Source organism: Doryrhamphus excisus, chromosome 19 (assembly GCF_030265055.1).
Source record: "Doryrhamphus excisus isolate RoL2022-K1 chromosome 19, RoL_Dexc_1.0, whole genome shotgun sequence".
NCBI lineage: Eukaryota > Metazoa > Chordata > Actinopteri > Syngnathiformes > Syngnathidae > Doryrhamphus > Doryrhamphus excisus.
In genome coordinates, this window is record NC_080484.1 from 13,260,170 (window position 1) to 13,280,563 (window position 20,394).

Sequence of the window (20,394 nt, forward strand, 5' to 3'; positions counted from 1 at the left end):
TTATTTAATACCTGTAATTTAGTGTCAATCAAAAACAATACCAATGTACTCATATATAGGTCGCAGACGTTTTTACTTTTATGACTATATATAATAATTATATTAATCAAACATGGTTTTCTTTGTACTTGACCAAGCCAAATATGGAGTTCCTCCTTGATGACGTAAGACGTAGCTCGGTAGCCTTCGCAAGGAACAGACACTACTAATCAACCTCGGAAACTCATCGATATGTGTGTGTTTTGTAAAATAGTCGCGACAACGTGACGCAAACTTTGTCGCCGACACTTTTACATTTAATGTTGTGTTTTGTGGGACTTGAATGCCATCGCATTACGGTTAGAGACCATAAAAAGCGAGTTGCTGCTGCTCTGCACTCGATTTGAAAGCCTGCTCCTTTGCTTGTGCCTCCATGGCGTCGTGTCTCTGCTCTCTCAGTAACAGAAAGTGGCCGCCTCTCCGCCGCCGCCGCTGCCGACTCAAAGCTCAGCAGTACTCGCTCGGCGCCCTTCACCGCCATTTTGGAGTCAGGGAACCGAGAGTCGGCAGCGGCGACGAGAGAGACGCAAAAGGGGGCCGAGGTGAGAGACTCCGTGGTTGGATGTTATGGCGACGGGGGGGAAGACGGCCGGGGAGGGAGAAAGAATTAAAAAACATGGGGATCGTGCACCACACTGTCAAGCTCCCGCTGCAAGGACACTCCAGGGGCGGGCGGAGGGCCTTGTTGTCCTCGCAACGCGACTATCTGGATAAACAATAAAGCATTACAGCTACACCTTAATAGATTGTTTAGGCATGGAGGTGGTGGCCTTAAAGAGACAGGGCGGGCTTGATTGCTTCATATTAATGCTGTGCGAGTGTCAAAAACACAGTTGTTGCTCACGGGCTAATGCTAATATCGCTAGCAAGCAAACAGACAAGCTCAAAAATGTCCAAAAGTCCCCAAATGTCACCCGTACATTTTTTTAATGTGCAAGATGTCAGTGTTTACAGTGCATCGATGACCCCTTAACTTAAGTTGATATGATGCCATGCTAGCAGCTGGGAGTTAGCACGTAGGCTAACTCACGTTCAGTTCAACGTCCAAGGTTAGCTAGTCGCCTAGCTTGACTAAGCTAGCCGAGTCTACCGTTAGCGTGACGAGTGAAGGATGCAGTATGACATTATTTACATATTTCACAGAAACAATTTCCACAAATGTAGTGTCATTATTGACTTAATGTCCTGCTCGTATGACTTCAAAAACATAAATTATTAAACGACATTGCGTGTTTTTGTTTGTCAGATAAATTGTTAGAAAAAAATGATTTTAAATATTGCAGCCATGTATACAGAATATAATGATACCCGAGATGTTCACATTTAAATAAAAACCTGACTTACTGCTAATACTGCACTGACGACCTTGAAGACACCACTCCTTTTCAAGTCCTGTTTTTGCAAATATGTGTTAAGAGTATACTATATATATGTAATGTGTGTGTTTTTCATTCATATTTCATTCATCATATGTATTGTCTGCTTCATTGAAAAGTACAAAAAAGCATAAAGTAAGGACATGACTGCTGGCTTATTATGCCACATAACTCTATTTTTCCAAGCCAAAATGTTGTATTATTGGTTGAATGGGTTGGATATTTTCCAATTCTGCTGTATATTCCAGCTCAGATTTCATGAAAGGACTGAAAACAATATTTTTTCTTTACAATTGACCATACAAGTGACCATACATTTCTCCTGTTTTAAGGGAGTCTGGAATAATGACATCTCTTATTGAGAAGGTACGTCTACCATACGTATTTCACTGAATAAAGATGCCAAATATCATGGCATGAACGTCCGTATATGCAATAAATGATCCTTTTAACCTTGAGTTTCTTCCCTTTTTGTCCAGTGAAAGTCCCTGGCCAGCAGTTGGACGGGTGGGGTGGGGGGGGTGGCCTATCCGTACTGTATGGCGTCAGGGCAGGGTGGCAGGCCGGAGGTCGGAGCAGCGGGGGGCTCGGGCCTGGCCAAACCTCTCTACCTGCAACGCCTGGAGCGGTCTTTGAGGCTGGACAGCTTCTTGCGCCAGACGGCCGCCATCTTCAACAGAGACATCACCAGGTAGTATATCGTCCATGAAATCCTGTCAGTGGAACTCATCTGTTCCAGGGTCAAACTGTGGCCATGAAATCCTGTATTAACTATATCTCTTGTTATTATTGTCAGATGTTTAGGTTTCATTTCCTCTTCTATGGTTATCATCACACTTCCTGTTTTCCACCTTTTACAACTAATAAAGCCAAAGAAAAACCCAAGTATATTTCATGTGATTATAAATTCCAGCATATGACCCATATTTACATTTTTCTTGTTTAGTGATGACAGTGACGACAGCGATGGCGCTCTGGGGTCCACCCTCTCCATGGACCCCTGCTCTGTGCAACACGCCACTATGACGGTGAAAAGTGAGCCATGTGACCAAGGGGATGCTTTTGCGGAAGGCAAGCCCCTCAATGGCGTCCTGCTGCAAGGTAACGATAAGACGTTGCTCTCTGACTGCACAAGTTCTGTCATGCTGCTGTTTTTGTCTCTGCAGAGCAAAAGACAAATCTCTACAATTTCTCTAAAATTAAGAAGAACCGCAAATGGCTGAAGGTACGCAGCGTTCACGTTCGTATTCATGGATATATACACGTGATGCGCATCCCCTAACATTCATCGCCCGTCCGCTCTTTCAGAGCATACTACTGAGCGACAACACCACGGACTCAGACACGGACTCGGACGACTCAGACTTCAGTTTGTCACGGGAGGAGCTCCACGACATGCTGAGGCTGCATCGCTACACCAGGCAGCACCAGAGCAAGTTCCACGTGGACCCCGAGGTAAAGTAGGACGCTCAGGCTGCCTTTGAGCTAACTGGCACTCTGAGGAAAAATACACGGCGGCGAGAATTGTTTCCATTGTGGTTAACGCTGTGTGAAAAGACAGCATCGTGGGTCATAGTCGTCACACCAACTTCCACACAGAACAGTGTGACGCACCGACTGACCTTATACAAAAATACAAATACAAACAAATATAATGGAGCAAAAGCTGTTCATACACATGAATATCATTCATATACCTCTTTTGAATGACATTTTACATTTATTAGTTATTTTGTGCCAAAATGAAAAAAATGATCAAGCCAGTTAAATAGATCAAATGTTGCAAAAAAGTGAATTAATTCATTTAATGGTCCATTAATTAATTCAATTGTGGAGTATAATAATTAAAATAATAATTATGTTGAGCCTAATGCATTTCTTGACTGTAATTTCATGTTATTTCATGCCCTAATGACTTAATTTTTATGCTTTATTTATTGGCCTTTTTATTTCATGATTTTATTTCTAATTTTTGTTGCACCCATCAAGATTTATATTCATTTCTGTACGAGAAGCTAAGCACAATTTCAGATTTGAGTGCCGCTTTGGTACATAGAAGCCATGTTGTACTTAAGATGTTTATGTCTTAGCTTCAGCAGTACCAGTTCTACAGCACAGGCCTGCTCTCCACTCAAGACCTTTTCCGTGAGCAACAGCGCTACCTACTGGGTCCAAAGAAGAAGAAAATCAAGGACGAGAAGAAATTCAAAGGTTAAAAAAAAGTCCAAATATACTGTAAATAAAGTGTTTGCAGTGTGACGACCTGATCTAGTTTGGAAATGAAAACAAATCTCCATTTTTAACACGCACTTTCCATGGTCGTCTTTGCAGGAAAGCTGAAAAAAGTGAAAAAGAAGAAGAAACGTGGAGAAGGAGACTTTACAGATGATGGCCTCCCTTACGTCACCAAGACCTTTGCTAAGTTTTCCCACGATGCACCAGTGCCCATGGTGAAGAAGAAACATCTGACTGTGGAACAGCTGAATGCACGACGCCGCAAAGTGTGGCTTACGATTGCCAAGAAGGAGATCCCCAAGGTTAGTAAGCTCTTTTTATTTGTTTGAACACATGTGTTCCCTAAGGGTTTCTAACCTTATCTTATCTGTTTCGCAGTCATTCAAGCAGAAGACCTCGGCTAAGAACCTCGTCTTGACCAACGCTAAGAAGGTAAGTGACCTTGCAAATATCGTAATTGACCTCTCTAACATCGCCGCCCGCTGTTCTCCGCTGCCGTGCCCTAGTTGGCCCACCAGTGCATGCGGGAAGTTCGACGTGCGGCCATCCAGGCCCAGAAGAACTGCAAGGAGACCCTTCCCCGTGCCCGCCGCCTCACCAAGGAGATGATGCTCTACTGGAAGAAGTACGACAAAGTGGAAAAGGAGCACCGGAAGAGGGCCGAGAAGGAGGCCTTGGAGCAGCGGAAACTGGATGAGGAAATGAAAGAGGTAAGCGGAAGCGGCACAACAAAGTCCGTCGTCACTTTGCAGTTTGGATTCTACAGCCTCTCTGTCTACTATATTGTTAATAGGGGAGAAAAGGTGACTATACGGGTGTTATTTTGTGTCTAGAGGGCTCTCATAAAGTTAAAATCTGTATTTAGAAGGTTGTAAACAACTATGAAAACATTCCATATACAAATAAGGAATTCTACTTGGCGGAAAAGTCAACGAACCGCGATAAACAAGGGCTGACTGTGCCTTTTCTTCGTAAAGTGATGAATGATCTCATGTTTGCTACTTGACATGATCACGTTTGCATATTGGGGGGCCTCAAACCACTTTGTTGTTTGTGTTGTTTCAGGCCAAGCGTCAGCAACGCAAACTCAACTTCCTCATCACCCAGACGGAGCTGTACGCCCACTTCATGAGCGGCAAAGCCTCGGTGGGCGGCCCGGGAGGAGATGAAGCGCAGGAGGAGATTCTGAAGAAGCTGGATGACACCAGCGCCAACAGGCAGATCGACATCGGAGGAGGCGTGATGGTCAACATGGGGCAGGAAGACTACGGTGCGGTTTATTTATTTCCACCCAGTACAAAGTCCTCGGGGTCTAAACGCATCATGTCATTTCAGACAGTGAATACTACAAGTCTCAGGCCTTGAGGAACGCCCAGGAGGCCTACCAGATCCATCAGGCCAGAGTAAGTTTTCACCACCCTGTTGGTTGGTATGGCACGCTCTTCCCTTTTTCGTACCCCGCAGACGCAAATGTTTGACGAGGACGCCCAGGACAGCCGCCATGCATCGCTGGCATCGGCCTCCTCCTCCTCCTCCGCAGCTTGCGGCTTCGGCGAGAGCTACAGCCTCTCCAACCCGTCCATCCAAGCGGGCGAGGACATCCCTCAGCCCACCATCTTCAACGGCAAGCTGAAGGGCTACCAGCTGAAAGGCATGAACTGGCTGGCCAACCTCTATGAGCAGGTACTGAACCATGATTAGTAGCGATGTGCCATCAGTTATAGTAGTCGTAGTAGTCATGGAGAAATAGAATATAATGCTTCCTTCTGGTGTCTGCAGGGTATCAACGGCATCCTCGCAGATGAGATGGGGCTCGGGAAGACCGTCCAGAGCATCGCGCTGTTGGCCCACCTAGCAGAGGTACCAAAAGACACAGCTAAAACAGCGTTAATGCTTCCTGGTTTGTGCTTGTTGCTTAGAGCTGTTTGTACTTCATCCCAGGAAGTAACTTGGCGGTTGCTCAAATGAACTGTAGTTCCTCCACCAGTACTCTTGTGTGGTACACTTATAAAATTATTATTTTTTCCCCTGAAAACGTTGTTTGGCGCTCTAATGTAATAGAGTGGAACCTCACTTATTGTCATTCATTTCTTCGAAAAGCTTCAACAACAGCAACCCAAACGTAGGAAAACGGAGGCAATTTTCCAAATGAAATAATGTAAACCCAATCAATTGGCACAAAAATAAAGAATAGCTATCGTCTTTCATGCATAAAACAATGTGACATAACCGTGAATGCAGCATGAATGGAACGTACTGCAGCAACACAGATGGTGCTGTCTGGTGGAACCGCACATCCCCGAGACTAACAAACTGGTTTGTAGCGTGCAGCCTAATGAGACGGTGTATAAAAAGCGAGGCAATATGAAAACAGAGGTTTTACTGTCGTCTCTATTTTAGAGTGGCTGCCATTATTTCTAATGAAATATATATGATATTCACACGCTTTCTTTTTCTTTCTTTTTGTCCTTTTTAACCACAGAGAGACAACATCTGGGGTCCCTTTCTCATCATCTCTCCGGCGTCCACGCTCAACAACTGGCATCAGGAGTTCACGCGCTTTGTGCCCAAATTCAAGGTGGGCAAAGATGGGAAATAGCAAAACCGTATATATGAGGCATGGGCGTTTTACCGCTTTCGTCGTATACCACGGTATCTAAAAGTCACATTTTTGTTTGTGCGACGTGAGAGAAAGTGGAGGTCCAGCGCGGCCGGTACGTGGAAATACTTTTTCACGTCCTGTGTTGTTCCTCACTGTTGAAACTGTTACTAACACGGAGAGTCATGGGATTGAGAAGGGGTCACATGACCTGGAAACAAGAGTTGGCCTGCCACTATCAAATAATAACCAGTATAATAAATAATAATAAATAATAACCATTCAAAAAAATGCATTTTTAAACCAAGAATGTCTGACACTTGAACGGTATCAGAATATTTGAATCACACTTTAACCTTTTTTATATCATGAGCCATGCAGCGTTGCAGTGACAGGACACTGTGGGGATGCAGAGCTTTGACATTGTGCGGATTTGTTAATTATGATGCAAATGTTTATGTAACTAATTAAATCAAAATTAACACACTATTTTATATACTTATGTTCCACTTTCATTGTGTTACATTATATGGTTTAAAAACGACGGTTTGTTTTTAGAATGCCATGAAACTAGCAAACAGTGATATTTTTGCTCAAGGTTTTCATGCGCTCAGACTCTCATACCGACTGCCCACTAGGGGGCAGTATTGTCCCGACCGTGTGGAAATATCACTACACAACTGTAATTGCATCCCAAAACAATCAAGTTACAGGCAGTGCTCACACACACACACACACACACACAGAGTATAGCATTTTCCCAACACGTCTGAACAATAAATCAAGGCCCGTCTATTTTGCTAATGAGGTGTGAAAAGACCGTATTACACTTTGGAAGATAAGCTTCCTCAAGACTCACAGAAAACAATTGAATGGCGCTGCATGTCGACGGATGGAACCACGCATGAATTCTTTTCACATTCGCATTCGTCAGCGACGCAGTGAATCAAACGTAATGCCTCCATGTTTCCTCTGGGAACATCGTTGCAGCTCTGTTTTCATAAGGCGTTGTTTTTATGATAGTTATCGGGATCCAAGACTCTTCACGTTTGATTCTCATACCAAGACAAATGTATGAAATACCTCGCCTGTGCATTTGTCCCTCAGGTGCTGCCATACTGGGGAAACCCTCATGACCGCAAAGTCATTCGGAAGTTCTGGAGCCAGGTGAGCAGGAGAAGATGATAATAGTTTGACCTTCACTCTTTGCTCCTCAGGGCATCATTTCACCTCTGATGATGTTTGCTTTCAGAAAACGCTCTACACGCAGAACGCCCCCTTCCATGTAGTGATCACAAGCTACCAACTGGTGGTCCAGGACGTCAAGTACTTCCAGAGAGTCAAGTGGCAGTACATGGTCCTGGACGAGGCACAGGCACTGAAAAGCAGTACCAGGTAAACCAAGTGGGTCTAGTTTAGGTCTGAGGCTTCACACAGTGTTCACAGAAATTCATTGACTTAAGTGTGGCTTATTAGTAAAATAATAATATTATTGTAGCTGCATAGCTGGTCTGTTAAAAGAGTGTAAAAGGTAGAATATAGTAACAGGGGTGTCAGGAGAAACCCGCTGTTTGACCCGATACCAATATCAGATTGGGACATCCCTAATAAACAGGAATGTTTTATTAGTCCAACTCTCTAAATGGTGTCCGGTGGACATGTTATTGGCCTGCAGCAACTAAAAACTGAACCCAAAAAATGGCAACAATACATCAAAGCTATAATACAACAAGAAGCAGGCTTAAATGTTGATATTAAGAACTAGGAGTTGAAATATTGATCACATTTTTAGTGGTTGAAGCATCCACATTCCCGGTCATCGTGTGTAATGATAATAGTAATAATAATAATTCTCACGTGTGATTCCTGGCCACTGTTCTGGTTTTCAGCGTGCGGTGGAAGATCCTCCTGCAGTTCCAATGTCGAAACAGGCTGCTCCTCACAGGAACGCCCATCCAGAATACCATGGCGGAGGTGAGTGTTCATGTGTAACTCGCATCTCACAGCCGCTTTTGTTAAAAAAAAATAAAACCTTCGCCACTGTCCCTCTCAGCTGTGGGCCCTGCTCCACTTCATCATGCCAACGTTGTTCGATTCCCACGAGGAGTTCAACGAGTGGTTCTCCAAGGACATCGAGAGCCATGCGGAGAACAAATCGGCCATTGATGAAAGTGAGTACTCCCTGACCATTGTTTATTTGTCCCACAAACACATTACAACAACTTTTTTTATTCCTGTGATTCACAATCTTTGGATGTTTCAGACCAACTTTCGCGACTGCACATGATCCTTAAGCCTTTCATGCTGCGCAGGATCAAGAAGGATGTGGAGAACGAGCTCTCAGACAAGGTAGAGTGCACACTTCCTTCTCTAAAATCCAAAACTCACAAATGAAATACAGTGCCACCTTGGTTAACATCATTAAGCCCTTCCAGAATGTCAGACTCAAACCAAAACAGGCTCTAACCAAGGCAAGTTTCCCCATAGGGAATAATGTAATGCAATGAATTGGTATTTTGGATGCTAAACAAGTGAGCGAATGCAAGCCAAGGCAACATTTTAGCAAAACGTTTGGATGCTAACTGGGGCGGATGTTAACAGAGGTACCACCGTAGTTTCTTGTCAACGGGTACCACATGGATGCAGACAAAGTATCATGCTTAGTAAACCCGCACCTTTCCCCCATTAGTCTCTCGGGCTGCTTGTTGACAAAATAAATCCAACATGTAGAAATAACCAGCCTGTGCTGACACGATGAAATGAGGGTCCACGTTGGACGGGGGGGGGCTGCTATGTGTCAGGATGCCCACCCACCCCCTCTGTGGGAGTCCCAAAACAGTCAAGAGTTCACCACTCCCCCATATTTGTCTTTTTTTTTTTCTTTTCTTGGAGCCAACCTGATGAAAGTCAATTAGTCCACTGCAGTGCTGCAAAGACAAATAGTCTGTTCCGGGGTCAAACTGTTGCCATCTTAACTACCGAGCGGCCCTGAATATGAGCTAGCAAATTTAAAGGGAGAATTTTTTTTTTAAGTACATAGGCCACAGGTGTCCACATTGTAACATATTTACACAAAGATGCATTACAGCATAAACCTTGCAATGTTAGCTACACTCCAATCTTACCTGTTCTCCTAGTGAGGCATGAGACACTTTATTTTATTTTTTTATTTATTTACATTTTTTTGCAAGGGGATATGTGTAAAAAAAAAAAAAACAACAACAAAAAAACACTTGAAGGGAAACGCTGATCATCGTGGTAGGAATAAATCTGCAATCCGCTTTGTCCTCCGCCCTCGTCCAGATCGAAATCCTGACCTACTGCCAGCTGACGTCTCGCCAGAGGTTGCTCTACCAGGCCCTTAGGAACAAGATCTCCATCGAGGACCTGTTGCAGTCCTCCATGGGCACGGCCCAGCAGGCCCACAGCACTACGTCGTCCCTCATGAACCTGGTCATGCAGTTCAGGAAGGTTCGGATTCGGTTCGGTTTTCACCCATACTCCGGGAAGCTGGGGTTGCCTCTCACATTGGTTTACATTTTCCTTATGCAGGTGTGCAATCACCCCGACCTGTTTGAGCGGCAGGACACACGCTCTCCTTTCCACATGTCCCTCGCGCCTTACGTCGTGTCCAAGTTCCTCTACCGCCACGGCCTCCTCCACGCTCACAGCCAGGCCAAGGACAAGTAAGCTAATAGACGTAGTGTAGCGTAGTGTTTGATCAGAACCCGCTAACCCAGCGTCTCCGCATCAGGTTACTGCGAGTGCTTCTGTCTCCCTTCTCCCCAAATAACATCCAGCAGTCGCTCTTTCACAGGAGAGGTGGGTTGCTATCAAAGTCACACCCCTCTCCCCCCCTTCGTGTTTTCATCATCATCTATGCATGCACTGATTTCAGGTGACGACCAAGGGAGCTGTTTTGCCTTCCTACGCTTCATCGACGTGTCACCGGCCGAGATGTCCAACCTCATGCTGCAAGGCAACTTGGTCAGGTGGGTCAATCATAACAATATACCTTGGTCAGGTGGGTCAATCATAACAATATACCTTGGTCAGGTGGGTCAATCATAATAATATACCTTTAATAATATACATTGGTCAGGTGGGTCAATCATAACAATATACCTTGGTCAGGTGGGTCAATCATAATAATACATACAACATACATACAACATACATACATACAAATTTCCCCACTGAGGGACGAATAAAGGCATATCTTAATCATATCTTAATACCTTGGTCCGGTGGGTCAATCATAATAATATACATTGGTCAGGTGGGTCAATCATAACAATATACCTTGGTCAGGTGGGTCAATCATAACAATATACATTGGTCAGGTGGGTCAATCATAATAATATACCTTTAATAATATACATTGGTCAGGTGGGTCAATCATCACAATATACCTTGGTCAGGTGGGTTACTCATAACAATATACATTGGTCAGGTGGGTCAGTCATAACAATATACTACATTGGTCAGGTGGGTCAATCATAACAATATACATTGGTCAGGTGCGTCAATCATAACAATATACCTTGGTCAGGTGGGTCTGGTTGATCTTATCCAATCTATGTTAATATAACAAAGTAAAATAAGCATTTTAAGGATGCTTAAAAATAGAATTAAATAAAAAAAATTATCCACAGGCTGCAGAAACTGGTTAAAATTGTATGTTGTGTATGAGTTAATATTTGTATTTAATATATTTTCCCTTCCTCCTGCTGCTGGCCCCTCCCACAGGTGGTTAGCCCTTTTTCTGTCTCTGAAGGCAGCGTACCGGCTACACTCTCAGCGGCTCTTTGACCTCCAGGAAGACGACCACAATGAAGGCGATGATAACAGGGGGAGGTCACAGAGTTCCTCGAGTCGCCATCTGTCTCGCAGAGACCTCATCTTGTGGGTCAACAGACCCACCGCCTTCCCCAACACACACACCAGCCCCGTGCTGCGGGTAATTCCTACCTTTTTTTCTTTTATTGACAAATGAGAGTGTGTCATTTTATCCTTTGCCATTAGATGGCACTGTGTATCCATCATTTCTGTGTCCACACATTATAGATAATTATCCTCAGTCAAACTTGCATCTGGAAGCACACAATGTCTCTGCAGGAAAGACCGTCATCACGCCGCTGCTGTAAATTTATCCCGCATCCTCGTTCCATCTCCTGCTAAGCTGCGACCGTCAGGCATTTACATAACACGTTTGGCACGTCACTAACGTAAACACTTTTTTGTTGGCAGTTGAGCGCCAACAACACAGAGCATGCACTCACTGAACTTTTCTCATGTTGAAAAATGAGACAAAGCAAGAACTCCGGATGCACTTTATCCACCATTTCCGTATACACTTGGCCAACATCATCGATGCCTTATGGCAGTGTTTTTCAACCTTTTTTGAGCCACAACACGTTTTTTTACATTGGGAAAATCTTGTGGCACACCACTAACCAAAAATGTTACAAAATGTCTCGCGGGCCGCATATGCGAGTTTGAGACCCTTGGGTTAAAGGAATATTCCATCCCTGTTCAATTCTTTCCGTTTGAGCAAATAAACCAAATGCAATTGGAATATTTGGGTCCATGTATACTATTGACATAATGGCTATTGATATAATATTTGCAAATGATGATTAATAAATGTTAATTATAAAAAGTGATATTGGATAATTCCTCGCGGCACACCTGACGGTTTCTCAAGGTACACTAGTGTGCCGCGGCACAGTGGTTGAAAATCACTGCCTTATAGCGCTTGCAGCAAAGTAACATTAGAATGGGGCAGGAGGGCACAAGCAGCAACACTAGCATAGCCATGTGATGCTACACTAAAGTCACACTACGCTAAAGTCATGCAAAGCCAGCCTATTCGCTGAAGACAAGCAAATTGATCAAATGTGCAAATCCCAATATAGTAGTTAGCGGAGCTCCAGGCTACATGTTTAAGATGTGTAGCAAAGCCTCGGGAATATTTTCCATTAAAAATGGTTTTGTCAAGGGACACATATTCCTGTTAGAACATCATGAAAAAGTCACTTTTACATAATAACTTGCACTTCTAGCTAGATAATCAATTGATGAAATTGCACAATTAATACAAAGGAACTCTGCAATTGTTCCGTCTGCAACTAATTGACATGTGCATGCGTGTTTGTTGCCGCTAGCAAGGCGCAAGCGAGTGTGGTGAGGAGTAACGAGCAAGCAAACACAAACGGTTTGTCCTGAACGGGCTGCCAGCCAATGGAAGTATTCCCGGGCGTACTGGCCATGCTGCAGTGCTATAAATGCTATCAAAATCATGTTGACAATTATCTCGTTTATCTGCATTCATTTGTAGAACAATTAGCTTCCTGCAAAGTCTGTTATCGTGACAGGCCTCGTTCTAGCTATCTTTCCAGTCAAGGTTTTGGCTTCAGGAAAACTTTCTCCCATGTGCAACAGAATCTGGTCTTCACGGCCCTTAGGCCCGGCTTGGTGGGACACTCGGATGTGACGATACACTGCAGGCGCTCCTCCACCTCCAGGCTGTGGAGATGCCAGCCCACGCTTCCACCCAAGTTCCTGCTCAGCACCACGCCCAGGGTGTGTGTACGTTTGTGTGTGTAATGCCTGTTTTTATTTGTTTTTATGTGTAACACGGACCGGCATTTTGGGTGGTCGTGGAAGTGGGAAGCCCAGTGAACAATGAGGAGCTGTTATCTGTGACATGTGTGTGTTAAGGGAGTGGGGATGACTACTGCGGCTTCCTGCTGCCTTTAAAACAAACACGGTTAGCTAGTAGGTGCTCAGCTTCTCATTTCCGAAACATAACACACACAAAACCTGCTGAGTCAGTAAATCCTTGTTTCACTTCAAGTGACAAAGAAAGTCTTTGTGATTTTGGTTTCCTAGGTGACCGCAGTTCCCATGGAGCGCTATTCCACCGACCGCAGCGCCGAGCACGAGTGGCGGGTGACGCGCATCGGCGGGGGCACCGTCTTCAAGGAGTGCTTCCTCTACGGCACGCCGGAGCTCGCGTCTGATTGGCGCCAGAGGAGCGGCGCTTTCTTCCCGCCGTGCCCCGGCGGCGTCATGGCCCTCTACCCTCAACACGGCTGGTCCTACATACGGATACCAGGTAAGGCTTATCATGTCTGGAACTTCTTGAGTTATTTTCGTGCAGCTGTATTGCATCACTTGAGAGCCGTTTGTGTACCTAATGTAGTGGCCGGTGAATGTGCTTTTTACTGTTGTGCTCCCACACTGATCAACACGGGTTGAATTTCCAGCTTCGTTTCCTACATGCACACCTCTACCTGCTCCGCGGCCCGTGGGAAATGCCACAAGAGGTCAGCTCAGGGTCGAAAGTGTCGCATCAGCAGTCCTCTCCCCCTCGACGTACGCGTCATCACAATCGCTTTTCCCCCAAGAGATTACGTGTGCGTACGTGTGCTCCGAGCCCAAGCGGTGAGAGCGGTCGCAGCATAGGCTGATTGGCTGCCGGCCTCTCACATGCACGGCTGATGGATGCGCACGAGGAGAGAGGCCACCGCAGTCGTACACACAGCACTTCCCCTTCTCGCTGACCCGCTCGGCCTCGCCGGTCACGATAAAACTGTCTCTGTCAGACATTGGCTGCGCGAAACAACAGGAAAGTCTTTTGGCAGGGGAAAGTGATCACGCATGTTCTTGTGTGCACTTTTCTTTGCTCTTATAGACACAATGACTTCTTCTAGGTCGTTTTTGCAATTAGTGCTACTACACTTTACATAACAGCATCAGTGCTGGACTTGCTAATAGTACCTGCTCAGCCAGGAGTGATGATACCATATGGGTGACATAAGCATTGTTGCATTTAAGGACACGCGGCACCAGCAGGTGTTGACACAATAGCATCTAGCATTTTGGCACTCAAGTGTGCTATCATTGAACTATGAGCTCATAAGCTTCCCTCGTCATGAGTGAACAATGGCAGTTAAAGAGAGAAAGGGAGTGTTGTCATTTTTATTGTAAATGTTGAGTCAAAATAAGCAGTTGGGCATGTGAACAAGTACTACAAGCCGACCAATCACAGCCCTTGCAGCCGAGGCGAGATTAGATCTTTTGAACGTCAAGGTAGGTAGGTAGGATTTAGCAGGGGAGGAGCCAGGCGACATGGCGTATGCAGCATCATCCAGGTTTATTTCATCTTAGCTTTTTAGTTTTGAGGCGGGATTGTTATACGGTAGACATGTTTCACAGCAACTGCGACTATGGTGCGTTCAAGGAGATTTGACCTGTATTATCACATTTTCATAAATGATTATTGACTTAGGGTCAATGAGATGACAAAAAGTTACAAGAAGAAAGTTAAAATAGTGAATGAGACAATAAAAAAAAAAACACAACAGCAAAAATGGAAAAAAGCTGTACATTTTATGAAAATAAAATCTAATTATTTAAGAGAAAAAATGTATTCTAATTGGAGAAAAAGACAATTTTAGAAGAATAAACACATGATACTATGAGGATGAAATATGTAATTATACTAGCATAAAGTTAAAATATTAAATAATTAAAAATAATTATTAGAATTAAAAAAAAACAGCAAAAATGGGAAAGAGCTAGCAAATAATAAGTCTATTTTTTACCTTTATGAAAAGCTGAGATACAGTTTTTCTTTTAAATATTCTCTAAATAGCCTCAAATACAAAATATGAAAGTCGTCCTTGCATCCATGTTTCCGTATGTTTGGACAGCCCTGGTGTAGGTACTTGTATCGGCATAGGCCATGATATTGGGTCTCCTTGTGTCTCCAATACTTTTACAGCTGAAAGTGAGAAATAGCAGCTAACCTGCACAAGCCTTTTTATTCTCCCTCGGAAGGTTTGGCCGCCTTCATTTAATGCCGTTATTGCAACTGGCCGACTCACTCCACAGTCGCTTTATCCCACGGAAAATAATAACACCATCAATAACCCCCCTCAGCCCCCCACAAACACTTAGAGTTGTTTCCACTTGCCCGTGAATGCGTCCAAGTGAGAAAACAAAACAAGTATTTGCGTGTCTGTGAGAACCCGTCTGAGTGCTCCTGTGAAGTCACGAGGAGGCGGACAAAGCGAGGAAGTTTATCTGCTGCTCATTGTTCAAGTGTTTCGTTAGGTAACACTATTAGATGCCGTGTGTGTGTGCGTGCGTGCGTGCGTTCAGGGACGTGAGTTGTCTCTTTAGGCTCTCTCACGCTTAAAGCCTCCCGTCCGTCTCAGCCAGTCCCGACTGGTGGTCCGTTGTGGTCTGCTGAATGAGTAATAGGGCTTGGACCTCCTCTCGGTGCGTCCTGGTCTACCGCTCCTTTCTCAGCCTAAGCAGGAAGGAAGTGACCCAACGCCGCGACACCCGTCCTTCGCCGAACACATTGTTGCCACATCAAGGCTCAGATATGTACAGTAGCCCGGTCCCAAGTTTCCCAGCCTTACCGCGTACACACCTTTGTCACAAACGAGTGACTGTTTGTTTTCAGCGCCGTAGCGTGAGTGCGGCTGCCTGCTGATATCGACGACAGAATCTAATTGGGACAGATTAGGAATGAGGAAAGGAAAAAAACAGTCGGAGCTGCCATCTTTCAAGGTTATTTAGTCTCTTGGTCTTTCACTGTACTGACTAGGGGTGTCACAAAACGAGCCAATGTGTGAGTTTGCGGCCACGAGAACGAGGCCAGATGAGATTTTAAAATTAATTTTATGAAAAGTATTTATGAAAACTATGACTGGACAAACAAAGCTTATATAACCGAGTCACAAAACAATGCAGGTGTGTTTTGCAGTGTTCTTCTAGTACAGGGGTCGGCAACCTTTACTATGAAAAGAGCCATTTCACCCACTTGCCCACTAAAGAAAAATAGCCTGGAGCCGCAAAACGTTGTATGTTTAAAACAACATTGGAGGGAAAAAAAAAGACGAGTTGGAGTACTCTTGCTAGTACTGGAGATAAACTTTTGTTTTTAAATGAGCTCTAATTTATTTTTTAGAATCGTCAAATAACTCATTAATAATAATTAATAACTCAAATAACTCAAAGTATTACTCATTTCCCTTCATGTTAACCTGTCAGAGAGAACTGGATAGCATCCTGTCTGCTCATTCAGTCACCAGTCAGAACTCAGTCAGGATGCATTCATGGTCTCACACAAAGTTGGATTTTTGTAAACTCATAACAAAGACGTGCATTTTCACCACACGGGTGCTAAAAAATATTCAAGCATTGCAAAGGGAGCCGCAACAAAGAGGCTGGAGAGCCACATGCGGCTCTGGAGCCGCGGGTTGCTGACCCCTGTTCTAGTAGGTCCAAATTCACCCAACAGTGCCTCTGCTGGCTGCAACCAAGTACTGCGTTACATTTGGCCTCAAATGCGTCGTGACAGGACTAATCCGTTATTAATTCCACACGATTGACGGGATGTCACGTACCCATGACCAAGTGGAATCTTGGTTAGCGTGTTTTTTTGGTTAACGTTGAAAATTTATGAATACACTGCACGAGTCCACCTGTGTATTTCCATCACAAAACGCCCTTGCTAGCATCCTTAGCTTGTTAATAAAATGGCAACCGGAACTGGAAGTCAGATATCATCACTCATATCACATCACTCATATCATATCATCACTCAAGCACTTGGCTCTCAACGATGTTAACGCAAAACCCGTTTTTCCGACTTTTACAATTCATTGACGACGTGACTGTTCCCAAAGACACCATACGGCAGCGGGATCAACACCTTCCCCTTCAAAACACCACCTTCCTGTTTTGCCGTGAGAGTCAATTGAATTCCACAAATCATTCAAGGCAAAACAGGAAGGTGATGTTTAGAGGAAGGTGTTGATCGCGCCGCCACATCGTGTCTTTGGGAACAGCCACGTCAAGAATCACGTTTTCAATGAAGGGAAAAGAAATGATCATTCATACGCATTTCCAATTGATTTCTGCATGTCTATAATGACTATAACTTTGTGTTGACATTTCTGGCTTTCTGGAAGGGATTCATTGGTTTTCTTATAGAAAAATGGATTAGGTCAGCATCCATTTGAGTTAAGAGTCGGACCAAGTGACGTTCTCCAAGGGTCCGCTGTACTCGACACGGAGCCTCTTTGTGTTTAAATGAGAAACATCACCAGTATGAAAGGAAATCTGCTTGCGGAACATTCCGGCGGCGCCACAGAAATAACCGTCCACGCTGTCTCGGCGGCTCCTGCTCGCGTTACGGTAATTCGAAGAACCTCCTCCCCCACAAAATGATGGCCTTCTCACAGTAGAGAGGCAATTTTTTTTTTTGTACCGCTATCATAAGCACTGCGATGAGAGGAAATATGCAAGCATTGAAAGGATCAGGCATCAATCAGGAGGCCACGGGAGAGAGAGTCCCGTCTGACTCCTTGTGGGGAAATGCAGCTCGGCCTTCCTGTTCCTTCAAAGGAACTCAGCTCTCCGGGCAAAATGGCAGGAAGCGCTCTGATAGAGTCGGGCTCATAACAACATGGTATCACTTTTTTTAAAGCCGCATTTAACTGGCACCGCCGTCCCGTCTGTGGAATTCAAAATGTGCAAGTAAGCATGTAAGAAATTATAAGAAATTATTATGGTGGCGTACGAAAAATCAGATAACATTTAAAATAGCTCACATGATAATTATAAAAACCTTCACTGGGGTGAGATTACCTTTACTGTGCAGGTAAGCAAATTAAGCGCTTCTTTTTTTCCCCTCCTGCCTGTGATGTTAACGGCCTGTCATAGCGTCCTCTCAGCTCACTTGTAAACAAACGTTCACTTTCCGAGGAAGACATTTTGCCCCAATACGATGCACCTTTCTGGGCCACAGCAGGTCGGTCCTCCTGCTCTGTGCTCTGGTTCTACATCATGTCATTTGATAAGGACACATTGGTCAAATGCAAATTAGTTTCAATCCTTATTACCTCCGGGTGTGTACAAATTACAGTTTAATAATTTAAAATGTCAAAAAGGTTATCGGGACCGCTGACAGTTATCTGTATTTGTTTGAAAAGAAAACAATATAGTGCATCTCTAATAATAATACGAAAGTACTATCAGGTGCACATCCCAATGCAGACTGAAGGGGGCGACAGTACCCACATGATGCACACAGTCGACTAGTGTGCTTCCCACAGCCACTATGATTGACCTTAATGACAGACCATGGAAGTCCTCTCACTTTGTCTTCCTTGCAGTTAGTGGGGAAGGCAGCGGCGTCGGGGTTATATGTGGGGGGTGAGATTTTTAAAAAAATTTGAGGTGGGGGGAGCTCCGGCATCCAAAAGTGTCTGGCATCTGCCTCCACCAGGAAATTAAGTTTAAGTTGAGGTCCCCGTCAATAGCGGCCAAGTAGCAGTGAGCTGATATTTCCATCATCAGCAGTGGCGAACAAGTGTTGCCCATTGACTTATTGATTACAGTGTAATGTATCATTATACAGTGAGGGCCCGCCATCGACCCCCCATCTGTCTCTCTTTCTCACATAACCCACCATCCATCATCGTTCATCAGGCCGTCCCCCATTACATTTTTTTCCAGTTTGGCCCCATTCCTGGCCCGTGGGGGGGGCAGAACAGGACGAGAAGAGCGTCGTGTCATATTAATGAAATTAGCAACGTAGTGAGTTTGGGAGTATCAGGCACCAGGCACCGGGGCTGGGCCGGGGTTAATTAGCTGGCAGCAGGCCTCTAATTGGGTCAGGACCGTGTCAGGCCTCTGGCTCTGGCCCTACAGGGATTGGATTACACCGTCAGGGGACAGACAGCAGAGGGAGGGAGTGGCGGCTGGGAGGGTGGCGAGGATGGCGAAGGAGCTGGAGGATGTGGCGGGGAGAGAGGGAGCGCTGCCTAATCTGCCAGCAGGAGGCACGGACAGGAGGAGGCGGGAGGGCCAACACCCCTGTTAGGCTGGATTGGAGTGGGGAGGTTCGGGGGGGGGGGGGGGGTGCTGTGAAAGCGGGGCAGGTGGTGAAGCTTGATATGTGTTGCCATGGCAACGGCGGAGTGGTGTGACACCAAATGGGATTTGCTTGTGTTGTCGGGGCGGGGTCTCCCCATGCCGTCATTTTGGTATGGTTTGGTTCATTTGCTTTTGCACAATTCCTGGCACACTATTCCGGCACACTAATCTTGTATGTGTATTGTCATGTCTCGATAATGTTATGTATTTTTCATAGTACTTCTCTACAGAGGATTGGCAGTAAGGAATACAGCACTTGTTCTTGCACGGGACCAAAATATGCAGTCCTACCCAATTTAGTAGGCAGTCCATTTGTCTCCGAACCAACAAGCAAATATGCACTCTGATGTCCGATATGAAATTTATGAAGAAAATCTGATGCAAAGATCAAACAAATGTTTCTTCCCATTAATCGTGTCATGGTTTATGACCGTCTCTGGCATAACTGTTCCTCTGGGGTTTTTCCCCTCCCAAGTTTACTCACGTATTTTTGCCCAGCGGTCTTGCATTTCCCCGCCGCCATGAGGTTACTGTGTTATATAATATGAACCATAAGTGCAATGGTGGGTCCAGACGAGCCACAGAACCCCTAAAAAAAAAAAACCCTCCCAACATTGATTCATCTTCTTGGCATGACTTGATGGTGTCCAGTGGTCTAACGAGCTAAGCGTTTTGAACCCGCCCACCTCTGCCTCCATGTCACGTGCTACTTCGCTGCGCTGGGAAGTCATCTGCTTGTTCTTACTAAATGTTGCCCAAAGAGAAGGGGCTCATGATCCAGACACAAACATGAAAAGAAGCTGTTAAATGAGTTTTGTTTACCTCCAAACTTTGTGGCGTACACCATCTCATCCGACACATCAGCAGCAGCAGTGCTGGGGGGTGGGCGGCCTTCAAACGTCAGTAGATTCCAGGGGTGTCACAACCATCTCGCCAGATTAAAACATGACTTACGTGCACAAGACCTGGGACGGTAATAAATATGTAAATCACACAACAAATAAAAATGAACTTGATCATTTTGCCGGCTTCCATATATTGCCATGTGCAACAAACGTGTCTGTTTTCCTCGTCTCTCGCCTCCAAACAGGCGGGAAGAGGGTTCACGCCGCCTGTTTCGTTCAGCACCTTGGTGCCTTTGTTCCGTAGAACAGCAGTGTCTTTGTGGGTGGAGGCGGGGCT

At 45.0% G+C, this 20,394-nt stretch overlaps 1 protein-coding gene across 4 annotated transcripts in view; it reads left to right on the forward strand.

Annotated features, from left to right (window-relative positions):
• Positions 1–427: 427 nt before the first annotated feature.
• ino80 (INO80 complex ATPase subunit) overlaps positions 428–20,394 on the forward strand; it is a 34,301-nt gene continuing 14,334 nt past the window's right edge. For 2 of the 4 annotated variants that reach the window (XR_009120135.1, XM_058056123.1), the window contains exons 1-27: positions 428–581; positions 1,748–1,781; positions 1,895–2,106; positions 2,362–2,516; positions 2,582–2,640; positions 2,724–2,870; positions 3,506–3,626; positions 3,747–3,952; positions 4,029–4,082; positions 4,157–4,360; positions 4,716–4,920; positions 4,986–5,053; positions 5,115–5,333; positions 5,430–5,510; positions 6,133–6,228; positions 7,357–7,416; positions 7,502–7,644; positions 8,139–8,223; positions 8,303–8,420; positions 8,513–8,598; positions 9,553–9,720; positions 9,802–9,935; positions 10,004–10,071; positions 10,148–10,241; positions 10,999–11,209; positions 12,694–12,834; positions 13,144–13,369. Coding sequence is in view for 3 of the 4 variants with exons in the window: in XM_058056123.1 (XP_057912106.1) it covers positions 1,955–2,106; positions 2,362–2,516; positions 2,582–2,640; positions 2,724–2,870; positions 3,506–3,626; positions 3,747–3,952; positions 4,029–4,082; positions 4,157–4,360; positions 4,716–4,920; positions 4,986–5,053; positions 5,115–5,333; positions 5,430–5,510; positions 6,133–6,228; positions 7,357–7,416; positions 7,502–7,644; positions 8,139–8,223; positions 8,303–8,420; positions 8,513–8,598; positions 9,553–9,720; positions 9,802–9,935; positions 10,004–10,071; positions 10,148–10,241; positions 10,999–11,209; positions 12,694–12,834; positions 13,144–13,369 (3,301 nt within the window). In the remaining variant the exon portion in view is untranslated. Of the gene's footprint in view, positions 582–637; positions 1,782–1,894; positions 2,107–2,361; positions 2,517–2,581; positions 2,641–2,723; positions 2,871–3,505; positions 3,627–3,746; positions 3,953–4,028; positions 4,083–4,156; positions 4,361–4,715; positions 4,921–4,985; positions 5,054–5,114; positions 5,334–5,429; positions 5,511–6,132; positions 6,229–7,356; positions 7,417–7,501; positions 7,645–8,138; positions 8,224–8,302; positions 8,421–8,512; positions 8,599–9,552; positions 9,721–9,801; positions 9,936–10,003; positions 10,072–10,147; positions 10,242–10,998; positions 11,210–12,693; positions 12,835–13,143; positions 13,370–20,394 lie in introns of those variants that run through there. The other 2 variants (XM_058056125.1, XM_058056122.1) reach the window with 2 other exon arrangements.